General features: G+C 44.3%; 2 protein-coding genes across 7 annotated transcripts in view; one reads left to right on the top strand and one right to left on the bottom strand.

Moving 5' to 3' along the window:
• Shld2 (shieldin complex subunit 2) overlaps positions 1–10907 on the bottom strand; it is a 90756-nt gene extending 79849 nt beyond the window's left edge. For 3 of the 6 annotated variants that reach the window (XM_050140667.1, XM_050140665.1, XM_050140669.1), the window contains exons 1-2: positions 10511–10907; positions 9205–9260 (exon numbers count right to left, since the gene is read on the bottom strand). The gene's annotated coding sequence lies outside the window, so the exon portion shown is untranslated. The remainder of the gene's footprint in view (positions 1–9204; positions 9261–10510) is intronic. The other 3 variants (XM_050140668.1, XM_050140666.1, XM_050140672.1) reach the window with 1 other exon arrangement.
• Positions 10908–11024: 117 nt separating this feature from the next.
• Glud1 (glutamate dehydrogenase 1) overlaps positions 11025–16611 on the top strand; it is a 38074-nt gene continuing 32487 nt past the window's right edge. Inside the window, exon 1 of the mRNA XM_050140676.1 lies at positions 11025–11614. Coding sequence (XP_049996633.1) covers positions 11170–11614 — 445 coding nt within the window. The 5' untranslated portion in view covers positions 11025–11169. The remainder of the gene's footprint in view (positions 11615–16611) is intronic.

The following is a 16611-nucleotide window of genomic DNA, read 5'->3' as shown; positions in this document are numbered from 1 at the left end:
ATGGCAAACACTACGGCTGGCTAGTTTTTTTGTTTGTCTGTTTGTTTTGTTTTGTTTTTCAACTTGCCACAAGCCAAGGTTATCTGGGAAGAGGAACTTCAACTGAGAAAATGTTTCTATCATATTGACCTGTGGGCTAGACTGTGGGCATTGTCTCGATTGATGATTGATGTTGTGGGGTCCAGTCCACTGTGGGCACTATCATCCCTGAGCCTGTATAAGTAGGGAAGCTGGACAATAATGATGGTGTATGCCTTTAATCCTAGCACTCTGAAGATGGAGGCAGTGGACCTTTGTGAGTTTCAGGCCAGCCTGGTGTACACAGCAAGTTCAAGAACATCCAGAGCTACATAATAGACAGACACTGCCTCAAGAAACAAAAACAAAACAGAAAAGAAAAAAAAGTAAACGAAGTACAAAAAACAAGACAGCACTCAGCATCCGTGCCTTGGTTTCCCTCTGTGATGGACTGTGATGGGACATGTCAATCAAATAAAGCCTTTCCTCCTCAAGTTATTTTTGGTCATGATTTCTATCACAGTAAGACAAAGCAAACTGGGAAAGTTGCCTTTCAAGTAATTACTTCCTCCATACTTCCTCCTTGCTGGCAAAGCCTGCCTATACCTAAGATGGGGGATTTCTAAGCCTTCCTCACAGCCAGGACATAGACACGTAACTTAGTCCCAGCTACTAGGGCCTACGAGAGCTGAAGGATAGTAGCCTTTGGAAAGGGTTATCTGCACTAATAAAGGGTAGGAGCTGCTGTTCCCTTCTTAGTACTTAGCTGTGTCTGTTGTGACCCCTGCAACTGAGATAGCTATCTTATAACCGTCAGGAAAATTATCACTATCTGAACATAAAACAGAAAAAAAAAAAAAAAGAGTGCTTCGGTAGCTGACATTATAACTGACCTTTTGTACTTACAGTGAAAAGTTCCGTCTCCAGGCTTCTTGACAGGCACCAATTACCTTAGTTTATGGCTTGAGTTTAAGTTTTTATTTGGATAGGCCAACAACCTATCAGCGAATACCTGCTCCCTCCATGCCGTCCAGTTCTGAAGTCAGACCCCTGGTCACTCAGTCGACTCTGCACATCAGTGTGCCTGGCCAGTATCTTCTCTGCCTTTAGAAGACTCTAATTGCTCCCGAGGAGCAAGTGCAATTACGCTATATCTATGGCTTCCAGTTAAAGGCTGTTTCTTGGGTGGTGGTGGCTCATGGCTTTAATCCCAGCCCTTGGAGGGCAAAAGCAAGCAGAGCTCAGTAAGTTCAAAGCCAGTCTGGTCTACAGAGTGAGTTCCAGGACAGCCAAGGCTACACAGAGAAACACTGTCTCAATGCCCTCCGAAAAATAATAATAAAAGTGTATTTCTGCCATAAGCCTGCCATGATTAAGGAAAAATTACTTTTTACTTTGCTAGTATATTTTTCACTTATGTCTTCTTTTAACTGCTTAACAGATATGCACTAACTTTTAACTTAGCTTTCTTTCTTTCTTACCATTCAATTACCAAAACAACATTAAATTGACCTAAATTTTAAATTTTGATGTGGGAGTGTCATATATCAATCTGTTGATTTCATTGGTTAAGCAATAAAGAAACTCCTTGGTCCTGATAGGTTAAAACATAGGTGGGAGGAGTAAACAGAATAGGATGCTGGGAGGAAGAGGAAGTGAGCTCAGACTCTGCTCTGCTCCTGGAGAGACTTGACAGCTCTGCTCTCTGGAGCAGAGACGCCATGCTCAGCTCTCCCAGGCAGCTCCGACCCAGGATGGACGGAGGCTAGAATCTTCCTGGTAAGCGCACCTTGGGGTGCTTACACACATTATTAGAAATGGGCTAGTCCAGGTATGAGAATTAGCCTGTAAGGGCTAGAGTTAATGGGCCAAGCAGTCTTTAAATGAATACAGTTTGTGTGTTGTTATTTCGGGCATAAGCTAGCAGGCGGCTGGGGTGCTGGGGACTCAGCCCCGCCGCTCCTATTTCAACAAAAATTTTTTTGTTTTTTGTTTTCTTAATTCCACAGCATCCTATTTATCTCCCTCCATTCACAGCTGTTTCCTGCTGTGGATTGTACTAGTTATTAATAATCAATCTCACTAGCTGGTAGCAGGGCAGAAAGAGATTGAGTAAGACAACCAAACAAGGAGAATGCGGGGAGGGAAGGGCTGAGACAGTGAGTTGCAGGGAGAGGTTGTCAGCCAGCTGGAGAGGGAGGATACGCTAAAGGACAGGTAAACCCACGAACCACGTGGCAGAATGTCATCATCATCATCTGGTGTAGGAGGTCCTTCTGTTTGTGTGTTGCTTTCATTGGTTAATCAAAAAGGAAACTGCTTTGGCCTGATAGGGCAGAACTTAGGCAGAGAAGACAGAACTGAATTCTGGGAGGAAGAAAGCAGGGGAGAGAGCCGCTATGGAGACGCCAGGTCAGACATGCTAAATCTTTCCCAGTAAGCCACGACCTCGTGGTGAACACAGATTAATAGAAATGGGTTAAATCAAGATGTGAGAGTTAGCCAATAGGAGGCTAGAGCTAATGGCCAAGCAGTGTTTTAATTAATACAGTTTCTGTGTGATTATTTTGGGTGTAAGCTAGCGGGCAGCCGGGACAACAAGCAGCCTGCTCCTCCTGTTAGAATCATCATCTCAGTTATGCCCTGGCAATGCTTAAACATGCATGGGCAGTCCATTTATGGTGGTTCTCCAGTTGTTCCTATCCTGGGCAGTCCTAGATGCTGTGTTACTGTCATACCCGAGGTTCCACAGTCTTCCTTTATGTTGTCTATCCAGCATTCTTTGGACCTTCCTCTTCGTCTTATCCTGGGCACTCCTCCAAGCAGTGTTATATTCGGGTATCTGCCATCACTCATTCTCATAACACAGCTGAAGTATCTCAAGCACCATTGCTGTGTCCTGTAGTTTATACTTCTTTCTATACATGGAGAGGTTTCTTAATGTTATCTTTGCACAGCCTATCTCTTCATGTGACACCTAGAATCCTCCTGAGACACGCCATCTCTAGCGCATTCAGCTGCTGTTCTGAGGAGCGTTTCATTGTCCAGGTTTCAGAGTTGTAAAGAAGGCAGCTCAAGACAAGCAATTCATAGATTTGTAATTTTGTTGTCATATGTCTCTTGCTGACAAACCTTTCCTAGTGCCTGGAATGCAGTCCTCGCTAACCCTATTCACCTCTTGACGTCTGAAATAGTTCCCTCCTTTGAACTGAGCTTCCTCCAGGATAGACAAAGTTGACTGTCTGCTTGAGGTTCTGATTCTTTATTACAATGTTAAAATCCTTGTGCCCCCTTCCCATGTGTTGTATCTCAGTCTTCTCCATGTTTACTTTCATGCCAAGGTTTTCACTGACTTCCACCCTGTTTACCATGGCCTGCAGCTCATTTGGACTTTCAGCAAGTAGTGCTATATGGTCGACAAAACACCAGTTATTGATTCACATACCACCTAATGCACGCCTATCTCCTCATCCTCCAGGGCTGTTGCTATTATTAATCCCAGGAATATATTAAAAAGTAGTGGTGAGAGAACACATCTGTTGTAGAAGGAGCAGGCTGTGTCCTGCCACCCAGCTAGCTTAACCCCCGAAATAACCACATAGAAATTGTATTAATTAAATTACTGCCTGGCGCATTATATCTAGCCTCTTCTTGGCCAACTCTCACATCTTGATTTAACCCATTTCTATTAATCTGTGTTCACCACGACCGTGGCTTACCGGGAAAGATTCAGCATGTCTGACCTGGAGGCTCCATGGCAGCTCTCTCTGCCTGCCTTCTTTCTCCCAGCATTCAGTTCTCTTTTCCCACCTATCTAAGTTCTGCCCTATCAAAAGGCCAAGGCAGTTTCTTTATTCAACCAATGAAAGCAACACAAATACAGAAGGACCTCCTACACCACACATCCCTGCAACAGTCCTACAACTGTCTTAAATTGATCTAGACTTTGACTGATGCAAAGGTATCTTCATAGGCATGTTCTAGTATTCTTATGATTTTCTCTGGATACATTGTTTCCCAAAGTCCTTTCCTCCAAATGCTATCAAATGCTTCCTGAAGTTGATGTAACAGACCTACAAGTTTTTTTCCAAATTCTTTGTATTTTTCTGCCAGTTGCATCAAAGTAGAGCAGGACATGCTGGAGGACAGGTAAAGCCATAATCTATGTGGTAGAATGTAGATTAATAGAAATGGGCCAATTTAAGTTGTAAGAGTTAATTAGTAGTCTGAGCTATTAACTGAGCATTTGTAATTAATGTGAGTTTCTGCATGTTTATTTGGGACTAGGCAGTCCAGACAGGAAAACTCTACCTAGTTTCCCTCCCTCTCAATGCACCCCCTCCCCAAAATTAATAAAAACTCCTTCTTCAGTGCTACTGCTCTTTCTTCTGAGCACAGCCTTGGGGGCCAGAGCTGGATTCTACACATCCCATCTCTGTCGCTGATATCACTGCCTCTTAGACGCTGCAGGGTAGGGGTGGGGAGGGGATGTTGCTAAGCTCAATACCCATGAAACTTCTCTTTACCATACAGCCCTACATGCAGAATAGGAGATTGCTGTTCCTCACTCTGTCTGTAGGCTGCAGACACTCAAGGGTCAGTTGGTTTCTCTTTCCGGGACATGATGACCTGTTCTTAGGGAAGAAATCCCCCCTTTCTACATTTCCACAGTGAGTGCTGCCTTGTAGTTTAAAATTAGCTGCTTCCCAACTGTTCACTCCAGACCTCAGTGACAAGAGACCTGGCTGTGTTACAGCTCTGGGGGGCACAGTATCCTGGTAGTTGGGAGCCCGGGAATACCACAAAGTCACACTACACCTCACAACAAACATCACACAAGAGATTTATTGGAAAACACAGGAAGCAGCTGACTCTGCTTGGGAGAGAAATAACATTAAAATATTTTTCTTACATTTATTTATTGTGTTTCAACCGAACATTTTAAAAGATTTTTTAAGACAGGGTTTTTCTGTGTAGCCCCAGCTGTCCCTGAACTCTCTCTTTGTAGATCAGGCTGGCCTCAAACTCAGATTCACCTGCCTTTGCCTCCCAAGTGCTGGGACTAGAGTAAAGGTATGCACCACCACTGCCTGACTTTTTTTTTTTAATTTATGTGTATGTGTGTGTATACCTGCAATTACTTAGCACCATGTGAAAGCTACCAGCAGAGGCCAAAAACTGGTATTGGATCCTAGGAACTGAATTATAGGTGGTTGTAGGCTACCATGTGGGTGCTGGGAACCAAACCCAGGTTACCTGCAAGAGCAACACATCCTCTTAACCTCTGAGCCACCTCTAGTCCCTTGACCTAACAAGGATAAATGCTAAAAGTATGGTACTCCCCAGCTAATAGGCCAGCCCCCAAATGACAAGTCTCCTGCCTCAGCCTCCCAAGTAATATAATGATGGAATGCCAACACATCTTAAGTCAAGGCTAGTCTGGGAGATTAAGGACAGTTCAGGCTATAAAAAGCAAGACACTACCACTTAATATTTTTAGGATTTTTATGTACCAAGTGATAATCACAACCTTTTTTAAAAAACCGACTATCACTGACGCCTGTATCAGGTCTCCATACTCCTCCTTTCATGGGTTTTCACTAATATACCAGGAAGAAAAAGGAAAGAGAGTGCAGGTGTCTCAGAAACAGAAAAAAAAATGGCTGAGGTGGCTATTAATATAGCAAGACACCGGAAGTTTCAAAAATTTGTCAAATCAAGACAAAAATTTTCTCCTAAACTCAACTTTACCTTCTAGTTTGATTCTGTCCCAACAGATTTCCAATCAACTGCAGATTGCTCCAAAACTGCCTGCAATGGGCCAACCCTGGTGTTCCTTGGCACCTGCAGCCCAGATGGCTCTAAAGCAGCCTACACTTCACTAGCCCCAGGTAGTCCCACAGAATCTGGGCAGTGAGCAAAGCAAATGTCCCCCAGCCTACATTCCTCTCTCCTTTGCTGGCTTTGTACAACATACCAGCCTTCCTGGGACCCAAAACACCCCAGTTTAAGCAGGAAGAAGTTATATAAGAGATTACATTGTCCCTTTATCATCAACAAAAGGCTGGAATGTTAGGTCTTGAAAACCCAGGACATATGTCTAACTGAGGTGCCTATTAATACATCAAAGTGGACTCTGGCCAGCCTTCCCAGTATCACTCAGTACCTGTGCCTCCTCCCAGCACTTTTGATCCCACCAATTACCCTAAACCACTCCCTCCCAGGGGCTGGACTTCTGCTTCTCCCCCTCACGTACCACCTGATCCCTGTATAATCCAGCTATTTTGGCTATGCTAGTCTCATGGCCTCTTGGCCTGGGCCACCTTTCTTGGTTGGTGGCTCCTCTCTTGCCACCTCCTCATCTCTCCTCTCATGGTCCAGTTTAGTCTGCTGGCCATGCTCAGTGTGACTCTTCCCTTTGTCTGCTTTCTCTCCTATAACTACAATAAAAAACCTGCATACTTTAGGAGTAGTCATGTGATGGAGGTGGGTCTTGTAATAATAAAGAAACTGCCTCAGCCCTCATAGGACAGAAAATTAGGTAGGTGGAGTAAACAGAAGAGAATGCTGGGAAAAAGGAGCTTAGGGAAGGAGTCGCCATGATGCTCCCACTCCAGACAGACGCAGGTTAAGATCCTCTCTGGTAAGCCAGCTCATGGGCTACACAGAATATTAGAAATGGGTTAGAACAATATGTAAGAGCCAATAAGAAACTGGACCTAGCCGGGCCAGGCAGTGTTTGAAAGAATACAGTTTCCGTGTAATTATTTCGGGCATAAGCTAGCCATGCGGGTGGCCGGGTGCCGGGGACGCAGCCCTGCCGCCGCTCCTATTTCAACAGTCATGTCCTCCTTTTATTTCATTTTTTCCTTCAGGAGAGAAGGCAAAAGAGCAATGACAAAGAAAAGAAAATATACAACAGATTGTTAAAGTACACCGATTCTGCTATTCTACCAAATTTCATGGTAACATTCTCATATAACTTTTCAGAACTGTCCTAGGACAGCCAGGGCTGTAACACAGGAAAATATGTCTTGAACTCCTCCCCCAAAAAGAACACAGCAAGATGTCCAATCTCCACATTATTGACTATTAGACTCTAAAGAGAGGCTAAGGGTTCAACTTAACACCACTAGACGCTATAATCAGAAAGACAGAAACACTGGTGAGGAGAGAAACTGGAATCCATTTACAGGGAGAGTGGAAACTAAAATAGTGTAGTCAATAAGAAAACAATGTGACAGTTTCCCAAAAGGGTAAACACAAACTGACCACACAACCTACCAATTCCCTTCCCAGGTAAACACCCAAGAGAACGGAAAATATTTCTACAGAAAGTCCTGTATAAGAATGTTCAGAACAATACTATTCCTAATTGTTCAAAACAAAGGCCTATCTGTAACCAGTGAACTTTAAAAATGTGACAGTTGTGGGCTTAAAACAGTGACAGATCATAAAAGGAGAAGAGAGGAGGAGCAGTCAGGAAATGAAGTGGTTACACTAATATACTTTGAAAACCTCTAAGGATCAGATACTGAATGACTCCAGTTAGATGAAATGTACAGAACAGAACATGTATCCATCCATGTAGGCAATCTCAGCCTACACCACAAAGTGAGTTACAAGCTTGCCTGGGTTATGGATTTCTGTCTCAAAACAAAAAACTAAAAATAAATAAGAAAGATAAAACTAACTTTCCACCATTCCTCTGAAAACATATCAAAGATTTTAACATGAAAAGAAAATCATGTCCGTGTACTAACTAAATAATCCATCCAACGATTTCTGCCCGTGTGTTTGTTACAACTACTTCTAACATTCTTCTAAAATCTTCCTCACGCACTTGAAAGCACAAAAGAGCACTCTAGATCAAGAACAGGCAAGACTGTAAAATAGCAAGAGAAAGTCATGTCAGCTACTGGACAGAAAACCAATTTGTCTTTGTTGGATGCCATCAAAGACTACAATTCCTTTCAAGTTAAATTTTGGCCTCTTTTTGAAATGGAAATTACTATGAATAATTAAACTGTAATTTGGTCATTATTCATATGTTTTACAAAGCAGTCAAATGCAATTCTAAACAAAGCAAATATACATTTTTTGGAATAGGCAAAATTAACAGAATTTTGGAGTCAAATTTTTTGAATCATAGCCAAAATAGATAGATGAATGTCAACAATTTACTTGTGCCCCTGAGCCTCGGTCCCTCCTGTCAAGTAAGGAGTTACAATATCTCCTTTAGGGTGAAAGGAAAACTCCAACTACATACAAAACAGGGGTTAAAGAGGTGGACTTGTAGTTGGGGGAGGATAGGTTCTTACTATGTACACCAGGCTCCTCTCCAAACCAGAAATAAGCGCGCCTGTGTCAGAGATCAAAGGCATGTTATCAAAAACATGCCCATCCACTCTTATTCTTCAAAATCTATCAATTAGTAAAGTTTATGTAAATTGCATGTAACGTTAAAACATCTTTTAAAAAGCTTTTAATAAAAACAGTGACGTTATTAGATTCTCAAAGCTGTTATTTTGTTTGTTTGCTTTCTCCCCCCCCCTTAAGACAGTGTCTTGCTGGCTATCCTGGAATTCACTATATAGCCCAGGATAGCCTCAAATTCAAGGCAATCCGGCTTCAGCTGCCTAAGCACTGGAGTTACAGGCAGCTGAGTCATTGTGAAAATACTGACACACTGGAGACACGCAACTGAAAAACTCATTTATTTCTACAGCTGTATTTCCCATCACTTCCAAAGATGTCTTCGGTTCAGGTAACTAAGCCACAGGAAAGGCAATACTAAACACTTATTTATTTGTTATTTTGAAGGCTTTGGTTATCAAAAAAGGAAACTATCTGATACAATAACTCACCAGGCAATCCCAGCCTACACCACAAAGTGAGTTACAGGCTTGCCTGGATTATGGACTTCTGTCTCAAAACAAAAAACTAAAAATAAATAAGAAAGATAAAACTAAGTTTCCACCATTCCTCTGAAAACATATCAAAGATTTTAACATGGAAAGAAAATCATGTCCGTGTACTCACGGACACTAGTAAGAGTTATGCTTAAACTTCAGGATTTGGGGGCTTTATTCTTCTGCTGCCTCAGGTACAAAGTGGAACGTTTTGTTTCTTACAGTATAAAATCATAAAGTGATAATATTATCAAGTAAAAAGGAAATTCGGTACCTTAATCTTTTAACATCAAGCCAAAATCACGATGCAGGTCAGAGAATCTTTTTTTGCTAAAAAAAAAAAAATATAATTACAATATAATTAACAGCACCATTATACAGTACAAATGTAATTAAGAGTTTATCATTTATCCAGCGAGTAAGGTAAGATATAAGCTGCACTGGTTAAAAAATAAATAAATAAATAAATTTAGCTTCAGAGTACACTGAGGTAAATGAATGTTCTTTAGCCAGTCTAGGTTGTCACCTCACGTTTACAAAACATTGTAAGAAGAATTTCTCAGTCTGGTGTGGGAGGCAGACTTCCGGGGGGCAAAGCCTGCCTGGTCTACATAGTGAGTTACAGGGCAGTCAGGGCTACATAGAGAAACCTTGTTTCGAAAAACCAAATAATAAATTTCTCTTCCATGTTTTAATAGATGAATGAAGTCATCTACTAGAGGGATGATGTCAGGAAGCACTAGACTTTGTTTTATATAAAACTGCCAAGGTACTCCGGGGTGCTTTCACTAGTAATGTGGCATTTGGTAACTTGCCTTAAAGGATGTGCATGCAAGAGTGTGTGTGTGTAACTGAATTCTCATGTAGATTCGTTTTGTTTAAGAGAAAACAGTGGTGCATCATTTAGCCCAGGCTGGTCTCAAACTCAAGCCTCCTGCTCCCCCCTCCCAGGTCCTGGGATTCCAGGCATGCAGCACCCAAGCCTGGCTACCATTGTGAAACTTGCAATTTACAAATCAGATTCTGTACCACTTAAAGTATATATACTCTATATATAGACTATATATACTCCCTATGTATGGAATATATAGAATATTTTCTCTATATATTCTATGTAGAGAGCATATATTCTGTATAGTCTATGTATATGATATATATAGACAATATATAGAATATACATGAACAGAGAGAGAGAACCGTGGCACAGTCCTTTATATCTGGGCACTCGGGAGGCAGGAGCAGACAGATCTGTTGTTCAAGGCCAGCCTGAGCCATAAAGCGAGTCTCAGAAATTACACACATCTGCTATACATTCCTAGGGGCATTAATCCTATTTCTAACCTGTTCTTACTTTAGGGCTTAATGTTGAAAGGGAGGCACGCACTCTGCCCATTGTAGAGTCACAACAACGAGAGGGTGTGGTGACACGTGCCTGTAATCCTAGCCTTCGGGAGGCTGAAGCAGCCGCGTTGAGTTGAGTTTCGGGCCATCCTGGGCTACAGAGTGAAACTGACGTTCAAAAAAAAAAAAAAAAAAAAACCTGGCACATGAGACAACAATGCTTTGCATTACTATTTTACCTCGAAATCGATGAGTAGTTGAACAGAACACATTAAAACCTTGTGCAAAGTAAAGGCCAGTGGGGCCAGGGGCTCCCTCTAGTCCTAAGGCTTCTTGCTTTCCAGTCTAAACTGCCCCAGCGCCTCGGCGGCCGCTGCTTAACGTCGCTCTCCCGCCCGCCGCACCGAGCCGCGAACCCGCACACTACGTTCCGGCCAAGGTGCTGGCCAGACCGCGTGGCCTCCCGCAGTCCGCTCCCACTGCCTTGGCCTCAGCGCGCCCGTCAGGGCACCGACCTTGCGGGAACAGCAGCCTCCGAGCCGGTCGCTGGAGGACGAACGGGCCTCCCTACCGGGTCCTCGCGCGCCCACGCTAGCCCCGCCCCGACGAGCATGCGCACCAGGCCCGCCCGCGCCTGCGCGCCCCCGACGCCGCAGTCGCACGCGCCGCCGCCTGGAGGCCGCGGCTGGCGGAGGGGAGGCCCAGCGCCCGGGGCGGCGCGCGGCCGCCGAAGTCCGTCCTCCCGGTGGGGCGAGAAGCTGCGCAGGGGAGGGGACAGCTAGGCAAGCAGGAAGCCGCGGCTTAAAAGGGTAGCGCGCACCCAGCCCTTCCTCCCGCGGTCCCGGCCTGCGAGCTCTGGTCTCCTCCGGCCCCGCCGCTCTCTCCTCAGCCCGCCGCCATGTACCGCCGCCTGGGAGAAGCCCTGCTGCTGTCCCGCTCTGGGCCCGCTGCCCTGGGCGCTGCAGCCGCGGATTCGGCCGCGCTGCTGGGCTGGGCCCGCGGACACCCCTCCGTTGTCCCGCACTCCGGGCTCGCGCTTGCCGCCCGGCGCCACTACAGCGAGGTGGCCGCCGACCGCGAAGACGACCCCAACTTCTTTAAGATGGTGGAGGGCTTCTTCGACCGTGGCGCCAGCATCGTGGAGGACAAGCTGGTGGAGGACCTGAAGACCCGGGAGAGCGAGGAGCAGAAGCGGAACCGGGTGCGTGGCATCCTGCGGATCATCAAGCCCTGCAACCATGTGTTGAGCCTCTCCTTCCCCATCCGGCGCGACGATGGCTCCTGGGAGGTCATCGAAGGCTACCGGGCCCAGCACAGCCAGCACCGCACGCCCTGCAAGGGAGGTGAGCGCCCGCCGGTCCCTTCCCGCCCTCCCACCCCTCCAGCCTCCTGTAGCCCGGGCCGCTATCCGGCCCGGCCCAGCACTGCAGGCCAGTGCCCCCCTCCAAGCTCCCCGCCTAGGGTGTGGCAGCCTTAGAGGATACTGATTTCTTTTTTCCGCCCTAAAACTACCACGTAATTTGCCAGCCTTCCTTCTGGGCAAGCCCTTCACCCCGGGCCTCTGCATGTGTTGATGCTGTCTGCGCTGAGGACACTGCACCGGTTTCCTTTTGGCCTCGGTGCCTGTCACCCAGTGTGAGCCCGTAACACCAATGGCCGATGGTACAACAACAGAGAAAATGGTTTTCTTTCCGGAGTTGGAATCTAGAAAGTTTTATTGACCGACGGATCATACCAATCTTATAAATTAATAGAATTTTTACACTGATGACTTTTTGTGTTGTGCCCCTTTCCTCCCTTCAGAAAGAACAGAAAGAAAGAAAGAAAGAAAGAAAGAAAGAAAGAAAACAAAAGAAAGAAAAGAAAATCGAGCAGTGTAACGTTTCTGACAAACATAGGGCGTCCTGACATTAAATCTAAAGGGTGTAGACTACAGAACAGCCTGCCAGCCAATAGAATGAAATAGCCTTGGGGGTGTGTTCTTGTCCTGGCTAGTACCAGATTTGAGCCTCGGCAAAAGGTAGAGTCCTTAGATAGTTGAGTCCGTTAAATTTGGTAGTAATCAAGGTATCCCGTGGTTTCAAATTGTGAGTAGATTTGGCATTTCTAGGTACATTGCTTTCTTTAGGCAAGTAATAAAAATCTTCTTTTCATTTTCTACCCAATACATTTCACAATACAGCTTTCAAGGTACTAAAAGAATGACCTAAGAGTAAAAGAAAAACCAACCTTTTTTTCTTTTGCTGTTGAGTGGGAGCCTTAATGGGGGTTGGACTGGCAAGTGAGCACAGGGGAGTTTGGACTAGACTACTGGTTCTTGATATGCTGGGACTCTTTAATATAGTTCTTCATGTTGTGGTGACCCCCAACCACAAAATTATTTCGTTCCTACTGCATAACTGTAATTTTGCTGTTTGAATCGTGATGTAAATGTATGCTGTGTGAGCCCTGTGTGGGGTCCTGACCCACAGGTTGAGAACCAAGTTGGCTAGACCATTGTCTGCCTCCGCTATCCAGGAGTCTTTTTTGCTACCAGCTGAGTTAAAATGGGGGTAAATTGTAGAAATGTTTCTGCACCAGAAAAACTGAGGCTGTGATGGTGTTCCCAGTGGTGGAACAAAGGTTATGGCTAAGGGGTCAATGATTTACCAAATTTGCATTGAGTCCACCCACATCAAGGGTTTACCTTTGGAGGCTCATTGCCCCTTAGCTCAGTAGTTCCCTTTGCTAGAAGCTGTTGGAGCCACTTTGACCTCTAATTTCCTGTGCAGTTCCAAAATCATATAAAATGGGTGGCCAGCGTGCTACACCTTCCTTCTTCCTACCACGCCCTCACTCCCCAAACCAGGAACACTTTTGTTCTCCCCTGCCCAGCTAGTGAGGGTGTTGGGGCAAGAAGCATTGTATTGCAAATGCTAAATTGTCCTTGTCCTTACAAAGGGCGGGCAGTGTTTTCTGTACTCTCAGGGGAGCACTTCTGTTCCCTGTGATTTGGTAGTTTTGAGCCCAAGACCTCTTTCTGTCTTGTCACAGCTCCCCAAAGTCATTAAAGCAGTTCAAGTTTGCCATGGTGTGTCGTTTTAAATGCTCTTGTCCCAGTTTTACTACTAAAACACTGAACCTAGCAGCAAATGCCATCAGCCTTCCCAGATTGCAGTAGCCTTAGCTCTTGCTCAGTCAAAGGTGCGGTTGATCAGTCTCTCTACAAAGGAACTGGTACGGGAAGAGGAAGAGTGGTTCTGTCTCAGGAAACAAGCAGAGAAACGGATTTGTAGTTAGCTAGCAGTGACCGCACTGCGTGATGATGCAGCAAGAAGAGAAGTGGTCTTTATAGAGTGTTAAATATACTTACCATCTTAAGGAATCTGAAAAACTTTATGAACTGGAAAGATGGTGTAGCCATGAAAGCCCTTTCGAAAATAAACAGTTTATATTAGATGGTTGACAAAACCTGAGTGCTATGGCCCTGATCCTTTGTTTCAAAGTGTTAACTAACACTCAGCATTCTTGCAGAAAACATACAGAAGAGGAACTTACTTTCCTTTCAGTGGGGATTTTCTCCGCCAAAAATCTAAATATTTCTCTATATCTAAGAAAAATATCAAAAAGCCAACTGTTTAGTATGCAACTATTTCCCCAGCTACTCTGGAGACTGAGGCGGGGGAATCTTTTGAAGCCAGTTTGAGATGCCTCTGGGCAATAGAGGAAGGAGATCGTATCTCTCAAATGGAGAAAGTTGTTAATCATAGCCTCCAGTCTTAGAAATACAGGATGTATTAGGTGCTTGGAATTAAAAAACAAAAAAACCCATTTTTTAAAATAATCCCTATATAGTTCAGTAATCTTTACACTGTCCCTACCACCCCCAAGTAAGCTGTCTTCTCTCTCAGTGTTTTGGAGATTTTGTTTTTGTTCTTCCACCTCAGTTTCCTGCTTGCTGGAAATCCAGGCCTGTGCCCTCATGCCCAGATCTCCCAGTGTTCATTAAAGGAACACTCATCTGTTCCTTGACATCCTTTTCCCAGCCTTCAGCTTTCTATATCTAATCTTTTCTCCATAGTGACCTTAGACCTGAATTCCCTAAAATAAAGTCCTCAAGGTTGAACCAGGCCTGGTGACAACTTGCCTGCAATCCTAGCTCTGAGGACTGAGCCAGGAAGGTTGTGAGTTGAAGCTCAACCTGAGCTACTCAGTAAGACCCTGACTCAGAAGACAAAAACAAGCTCTATGTTGAAGCAGCAGTCTAATCTATAATAAAAAGATAGTTTTAAGACCTGAGGGTACCTGTGAATGCTTTATTCCAAGTAAATATTTAATAAACCTGGTTTTGTGGTTCTGTTTTTCCAAGTCATATTTGCCTCTGGTAAGGATTTACAGAGGGACCGGTGACCAATTAAGTGGAGCCTGCCTAGCATACTCAAGACCCTGAATTCAAGTAGCCAGGCATGGCAACGTGCACCTTTAACTCTATAATCCCCAGCACTGAGGAGGCAAAGCAGGGGGATCTGAAGTTCAGGGCCAGCCTAGACTATGTAGACAGACCCTGTCTCAAAAAGCCAAGAAATTTATTTTGTAGCAAAGATGGATATTGTAATAAACAACTGATTTGCGAAGACTTGTTCAAAGGTTCTGATATGTTTTAAAGCATTGTAGAGGTTGTTCCTATTGGACGTGATGTCTGGGTGTATCATGTCACCCAGTCATTGGCCAGGATAGAGCCACCTTTTGGTGGGCACGTTACCTCAGCACTCCTTGTATATCCCTCCTGAAGCTGCACATTCTGAAAGAGAACAGCTAGCTCATCAGTTAGCGCACTTGCTGCTCTTGCAGAGGACCTGGTTTGATTCCACATGATGCCTGGTGTCAGTGGTGACTCAGCCATCCATCTCTCCAGTTCCAATGATGTGATGCCTGCTTCTGACCTCAGGCACCAGACATCATGTGGTGCACATACAGGCAAAACATTCATACACATAAAATGACATTTTAAAGTAAAAACAGTTTAGAAGAATTCAGCAGTCAAGTGGTTATAGGAGTCACTTTTCTTTGTCTTCTAACTTGCCCTTAAATCTGTTAAGTCAGAAATTTCCTATTGGTGGTTCTTTCTGCTATGTTAGAACTTCCTCAAATGGCCATTTAACTAGAGATGGTGAGCAATAGATGTGTGTCGTGTGCAACCCTCTAATATATTTTGAAAGCATGACTGTAACTGTGTTGCTGCCATGAAATAAAGTAGAGAATTTAGCATGTATTATAAGCCAGACGATTCCTCCATTCTTTAGCACTCTGTGAGGCAGTGTTTGTAATACTGTTTGGTTAAATACAGAATTGTTTGCCTTTATAAAGACCTGCCCTTTCCTAAAAGCCATGTGTCTCCAGCCCCATTGCTAACAAATGAGGAGCTCTGAAACCTGAGACAAAGTGTGCCACAGACTGTCCTGTCTCCTAGTCTTTGTGTGTGTGAGTCCACTTAACTAGTTACAGGCCACTCGTACAGAGCACATTCTGTACAAACTGGCACATCATAGATCAGAAGCCATGCCCCAGTGCACACTGAACTCAGGAAAAATGGGTAGTGATTAGTGCTTACGTAAAAAAAGTGAAAAGGTGAGCTTTGGGCTTGTAGCAGAAAGAAATTGTTTTTTCCACAGTGATGATGATGATGTTGTTGTTGTTTTTCAAGACAGGGTTTCCCTGTAGGTTTGGGACCTTGTCCTGGAACTAGCTATTGTAGACTAGGCTGGCCTCAAATTCACAGAGCTCCACCTGCCTCTACCTCTGGTGTGCTGGGATTAAAGGCACACGCCACCACCGCCGCCTGATTATGTGATAATTTAAGTTGTTTATGAAAATCAGATTTTATCCACTAATGTTACAGATAATGAGGACAGAAGCAGGAATAGCTCTTAGTTTAAGGCTAGGCTGGTCTCTAAGAGATTTTCAGGTCAACCATAGTGAGTTCTGCCCCCCCCCCCCAAAAAAAAAGAATAAAGGTGATAAGATAATGAGAAGCTCAAAGAGCTTCCAGGTTGGTAAGTACATCTTTATGCCTGGAGGATGGTGTACCCCAGCTCCTTGGGGAAGAAAATTCCTTCGCTGTGTCCTCAGTTCTATGGAAAGTATTTGTCCAAGTTCTATGAGTCAATGGTAGCATATTTTGGAAGCTGAGGAGGGGCTGTAGAAACCCCTGGTTTGTATCCAAGTCAAACCCAGTACTTGTTTTATTTGTTTTGTTTTGTTTTGTTTTGTTTGATGCAGGGTTTCTCTGTGTAACAGCCCTAGCTATTCTGGAACTCACTTTGTAGACCAGACCAGCCTTTTTTTTTTTTTTTTTTTTTTT

The sequence above is a fragment of the Alexandromys fortis genome, unplaced genomic scaffold (assembly GCF_014885135.2).
Source record: "Alexandromys fortis isolate MF-2015 unplaced genomic scaffold, M_Fortis_MF-2015_v1.1 scaffold_46, whole genome shotgun sequence".
Classification (NCBI taxonomy): Eukaryota; Metazoa; Chordata; class Mammalia; order Rodentia; family Cricetidae; genus Alexandromys; species Alexandromys fortis.
Note: the sequence above shows the minus strand (reverse complement) of the source record. Positions and strands in the feature narration are given on the sequence as shown.